This window comes from Sebastes fasciatus, chromosome 7 (assembly GCF_043250625.1).
Source record: "Sebastes fasciatus isolate fSebFas1 chromosome 7, fSebFas1.pri, whole genome shotgun sequence".
Taxonomy (NCBI): Eukaryota; Metazoa; Chordata; class Actinopteri; order Perciformes; family Sebastidae; genus Sebastes; species Sebastes fasciatus.
In genome coordinates this window covers 27,652,114-27,658,113 of record NC_133801.1, presented here as the reverse complement: position 1 = coordinate 27,658,113, position 6,000 = coordinate 27,652,114, and the positions used below count along the sequence as shown (strand labels likewise).

General features: G+C 39.1%; 1 protein-coding gene and 1 long non-coding RNA gene across 2 annotated transcripts in view; one reads left to right on the top strand and one right to left on the bottom strand.

Annotated features, from left to right (window-relative positions):
• Positions 1–426: 426 nt before the first annotated feature.
• On the bottom strand, positions 427–2,777 carry LOC141770496 (uncharacterized). Its single transcript, XR_012594573.1, has 3 exons — positions 2,663–2,777; positions 2,285–2,375; positions 427–809 (listed from the first exon to the last, which is right to left on the bottom strand). It is a non-coding gene; the product is annotated as an uncharacterized LOC141770496 (long non-coding RNA).
• Positions 2,778–5,067: 2,290 nt separating this feature from the next.
• pipox (pipecolic acid oxidase) overlaps positions 5,068–6,000 on the top strand; it is a 28,655-nt gene continuing 27,722 nt past the window's right edge. The window contains exon 1 of the mRNA XM_074640063.1: positions 5,068–5,219. Within this exon, the coding sequence (XP_074496164.1) occupies positions 5,109–5,219 (111 nt within the window). The 5' untranslated portion in view covers positions 5,068–5,108. The remainder of the gene's footprint in view (positions 5,220–6,000) is intronic.

Genomic DNA, 6,000 nt, shown 5'->3' with positions numbered 1-6,000 from the left:
TTAACTGTATGCCAAATCAATGTGTGGGTCATTGATCCGCTGTGGCGACCCCTAATGGGAGCAACAATGGCGATATCCAGATAAATGTTAATATTCACCAAAATCTTCAAGCATGCTTTCACCTTCGTCTGTGTGTTGCTTGGCAACCATTCTGCTAAATGTCCCTGACGAACTATATTGTTTGGGGAAAGAATGATTATTTGTGATATTATGATTGCATTTTCTGTTGCTGTATGTTTATTTTATGAAACCTCGCCAGGCATAATGCAGTAATGGTTTTATAAAAGCAATAAGCCACTTGAGGTCATAAATTTACAGTGATTTTACAACAGGGTTCAAGGTTCCACTCCACGTTGTTGGCTGTTCTAAAAATCACAAATCAAAATGAAAGGACCAGAGTTAAACTGATATTTTTTTTTTTTTGCCATAAGAATATTTTTGAGATTCACACTGTAGTGGAATAAATGGAAACCAGTTGCTATCGCAAGGTATTAAAACATTAACAAATGTAAAACAACATTGCATCCTTCGGAAACTGTTTAACAGTACAGAAGGATATATGCAATTTGAACTAAATGTGCTGAAACATTACTGATACGGTCCTTTAAAGTAGAGCTGTACACAGAGGGGTTGAATATGGTGTGTGAGGTTAATGTTCTGTGGCGTGATGTAGCGGGGTGGTGGCTGTGGGGGGGTTCACACTTCATGTGTGTGTGACACGATGGAACAGCGGGGTGTTTGACCAGCTGACCCTCTGCAGGTCTGTCCTGCCTCACCATCCATCTGCTCGGCCTGCTGTCTTCAGACCCCTGCGGAAGGAACAGAGGCCATCTCCCACCAAGTCCACTGTTTACCCACAATTCATCTAACATAACCTACTCCAGGTGTGGTTACGACCTCGTCAAAGGCAGCGATAATGTGCAGTCAGGCAGTTGACTAACACTGTGCTGTACATGTTGTTAGCGTCTTGTATTTATCTTGCACTTATTGCCTCATTAAGGGCATTAGGATCTCTTGTATACTTCAATTTGCTACACATTCAATACGCATAATGGTTTCCGCTGTGCGAGATACAGGGGATCTCGAAGGTCTCGGATCCTTTATTTGATACCTTGGACTCTCTTACAACAATGGAAAATATGTTGTAGTCATACACTACAGTATTTAAATGCAATATTTAAAGCAGCTAAAATAGATATAATAACAATGTGTCATATGACGGTGTTAAAACAATGTGACCATGTGAAAGAGGTCTCTGATGAACCAACACATTCTCACTCCCAATTCATCAAACTATGACGTTCTAGGTTCCCTTCTAGCATCGGTTTGGACTCCAGGACGGCTTGTCAACTTTCTGCACGTTACATCCACAGTGTTAGTTTTAGGCAACAAAAGGATAAGATTGTGGTTTGGGTTAAAATAAGTACATTTAATTACATAAAATAACTTATTACGCCATTGCTGTTAGTAAAGTCCGGAAATTACAGAGCGAAACTGTGGTAAAATAACTTAACGTTGTCTTTCGGTTTCACACGGGACTCAAGCAGTAGTCTCCTGGATGAAAGTCCCGCGAGTGTTTGGTCCACCCTGACATTCTCCCTACACGGACTTTGGCAGATTCATTAGAAACGTATTTGTGATACGTCAAAACAAATGTAATCCGGGAGAAAACGTTTCCCTCGAAACGTAATTGACAATGCAGTTTGGTTGTATGGGAACATCATTTTTTAGGGGGCCAGGCTGGGTTAAGCATTTGCATAGAAACTAAAAATAAAGCTCCAAAGATACAGGTTAATGATTCTACCATGATTTCCCATTTTGTGGATATACTTTTGGGAGGTAATGAATATTCCAGCCTCTATTGGCTGTTTCTGGCTGAAGCTGCTGATGACTGATGTTACTTATATGAGATACCTTCATATTTAAAAAAAACAAAAAAACTGTCCATTTTGTTGGCATCCTTTCAGATTAGGTTCTTTCCAAGCAAGGTAGCACTAAGTATTCCCGTTATATGTTCATCAAATCAGCATTGGTTCATATTTCCTGATCTTATGTCCCAAGGCAATGTTTATATTCAAGTCCATTAATTTAAAAACCCACTTTGAAATAACTGAATGATTGATGTGTAACCAATGCAAATAAAGGGCATTATATCAAGGCTTATTATTGTTATATACAAATGAGGAAAAAATGTTTCATCTCAAATTCAAAGTGCAGAGCGATTGTACAGCATATGCATATGAGTAACAGTCAGGTTGTGGTTTTAGAGGAGACTCTCCCTTACTTCTGTATTGTCGTGTTGCAGAGGTCGATGGGGATGAGCTATCTCAGCTCTGATCGATTGCAAATGAGAACTGTTCAGACTGAGGCTCCAGCTGTCCACAGAATGAGAGGAGAAAAAAAAAAATCAATGAATGAATGCTTGAATCTCTCAACCCCAATCAGAGAAAACTCCTGTGCCTGGGATGAATCAGTCTTGGTTAAAATTTAATAAAAGAAAAGGTTGTTTTACTGTATGCATAAAGACAATAACATCACCATAAACCTGTATATGTCCATATGAAAATTATCAATTGAAGTGCGTTCATATGGAGCTAAACCAGCACCCTCCTTCACTGGTCTTAATCAAACTGGTGTAACAAATATGGTGACTACTACTTACATTCTCACAGAGAACCAGTAACATACTGGGACTGAAATTCAGCCCATGACTTTGAGATGCAGAGGCCTCTTATGCAAGGACCGTAGGACCATACGGTAACTGCCGACATCAGAATTTGAAAAAATACAAACTCAAGTTTGAGTGAGCAGATACGGATATGAGAATCAGGTCAGGTCATCAGAGGATTCTCAGGTTAATGGTTTATGGTCTGTAAGAGGAAAAACATTAACCAGATATTTAGTGTTACACTTACATAAAGTTGAGACTCACAAGAAACAAATAAAAAAAAGTTCCAATCTAAGCAGCAGAGGCAGAGATATCATGACCCTTAAGCTGGCCACACATAATCAGCGTTAAAATCACTCTGCGCTAGCTGTGCCATTGTTTACCTATGGGGAGAGCGGTGCTGCCAAACTAGGCAAAAGTGCTACCCTCGTAACTGCCACTGAACGCTGCGTTCAGAGTTCAAATCATTTCAACTTTGACCTCGGTGGACCTCGACCTTTCAAAGTGCAACCAATGAGATGACAGCTGAAACTGTTGTTGTTGCCTAGAAACAGTGAATAAGTTCCTTGCGCACTGTTTGATGACATATTATACCCGTGCTGTGCTTTGCCTCAACAATGATCTGCGCCCTGTCTCAAAGTGAGCAAAGAGCAAATTTCTTATGATGTGAAGGCAGCTTTAGTCCGTAGTATGGGTAAGGCTCCAAAACACTGGATCCTACACTTCCCACTATGCAACTGGTTAGTGCTCCTCAATTAGACCCAACTCACAAAAAAGCACATAACAAAACATCATTTAGCCCATAAGGTCTCTGCTAGAGTCAATTAGCTCATTAAACTATATTGTAAAAACAAAACAAAAAAAACTACCCTAGCTTGTATACTGTTGTTGCAATTCCTCGTGTGTGCTGGAAGTTGTCATAGTATATAGCCTGAATGTTTATTATCTACGTGTTTATTATCTGTTACAGTAGAGCTTTACAAGCCCCAGTTGGCAGGGAGCACTTTGACAAGTTTTAATATACATTTTTACTGTTTCAAAATATTAGATTGTGAAAATATCATCATACTATTTCTGTGCAAGTCTGTTACTGAAGCTGCAGAAGAGTGACCTCTGGATTGAGTAGCCTATTCACGGTTATGTAAGTGTAACATGTGCACTTTGATCTGGTTAGAAAACATATTTACAACAGTGCTGGATATGGCCTGATATAACTGGAGGAACCACACCACTGATGACCCACTGTGTCAGCACCAGAACAACAGGCCTGCATACAATATGACTGCATGTATCTTGTAAGCTTAACATAAAGAGTTTATTAGTGCAACTTTTAAGGAAATCATTTGTCATTTTTCATGCTGCAGTATCTTGTTTTGGTTTTCCAGGTTTGCACAGTTAAATATAGCCTAGCCTATAAATGTCCATTGCCATAGGCTATATTATAATAAAATGAAATAAAATAAAGTTTATTTCCCTAAAATTCCCTTGGCTTCCAATAAACTAATTAATTACCTCAGGAAACTGAATTTAGTATTTTCCCATCGACAAATTACTTTCACTCAAAAATTCACACTTTCCACCACTCCTGGTTTAAAGCTTCAGTAGACAAAACACGTTTTTGGCATCATTGGGCAAAAAGTCCATAATAACCTTTCAGCATATTGTAATTATAATTAAATATTAGTGTTCTGAGAGAAAACTAGAAATAGGCATTACAGTAACAGAATATTGATTCATATTTGATCAGCGCTGCCTAGTTTGACCGTTTGGTCGGAGTTCGTGAGTAATTGACTCGTGGCTCTCATTGTCGGCATCTGGACTCCAGATCAGCTCTGACTGGTTGTTTTCCTTCGGTCTGTGAAATCTTACCATGCCATTAGGAGCACCGGAGGACACCGGAGGACACAGAGGCACATGATTTTTTTCAGATTACCTGTCTCATGCACTACTGTCAGGGTATAGCAACCTTTTTTTTTTAATCATATGTGCTTCATTTCTACCTCCGGCAGCTTTAACTGAAGTAGAAGAACAGCCCCAGACACAGCACGAATCAAGTCCATACACAGTTGTTGTTGTTTTAAAGCTTAATTTGAAATTGGCTTGTGGCAACTTAAACTGTGCTCTATGCCCTATGGTAGGACTGTCAGGCACTCGTGTCCTGTCATGTTCCTTACAAATCCCATTTCCTCTCAAACTGGCACAGACCCAGACCTGAGCAATGTCCCCAACCGTGTATAATCTAACCTTAAACAAAGGCATTTCATTGATGAAGCTTGTTCTGTGGAGGCACACTATGAGCCCCTGGCAAGAAGAGCTCAGGGCACAAATAGCACAAACACATTGTACTGCCCCCTCCACTTGAAATGGGCGGATCTGTTTTCGCATATTTAAAAGAACTCTATCTGCATGCAGTGTGTCGTTAGTGCTAAATATAGGCAGCATGTCGACTAAAGAGGAGTATGACTGTATAGTGATCGGGGCCGGAGTCCAAGGCTCCTTCACGGCCTATCAGCTGGCTAAAAAGAACAAGAAGACTCTTCTGCTGGAGCAGGTGTGTCACACACAAAACTTTATTTTTAGCACTCACAGCTAAGAGGCTGCAGGAGAAAGTGAAGTATTCACACATAGTGTGTAGGGCTATGAGATATTAGGTTTATTTCCCATGAACAACTGTGTATGCATGAATTAAATCATCATCATCGCTCTCAGGGGTAGTACAATAGTTGTAGTAGTTGTATAACCACTCAGAAGTGATTTTACTTTACTGATTTTACTTGACCTCATTTGTGACTTGTCAAAGTCATATCTGGCTGCTGCTTTCCACTGAGCAGCTGGCTTTATTTGACATTCACACGTTGCCTGGCAGCTATCTACTCCTTCACCTAACATGCTCTTTTATTGTCTTAATTTAATGAATTTCTAAAAAAACAAAAAAAACAACTAGAATGAACATATCTTTACAATGCGTGATGATTCATATATGGAAATAAGATTGATTGGATTATATTCACCAGAAGGATAAATCATTACATGTCCCTTATAAATTAAAATGAATATACCACTAATTTGTGAGGGAAATGTCTTTATTCTTTGATTTTTGTGTTGCTGGAAAGAAATTCAATAAATAATGCCTGACACTAACTGATATGTTTGACTTCAGGGCATCTCTGACTACATACTGAAAATCTAAATTTTTTACTGTATTAATTTTAGATATTTTCTAAAGTCTGTATGATTTCCCCATGGCCTAGTGTTAAAAGGGTTAACAAAGAATGCAATAAATCGTAATATGAAGCCCTGCTGTATATGTAGCACCTTCATCATGCAGAAAC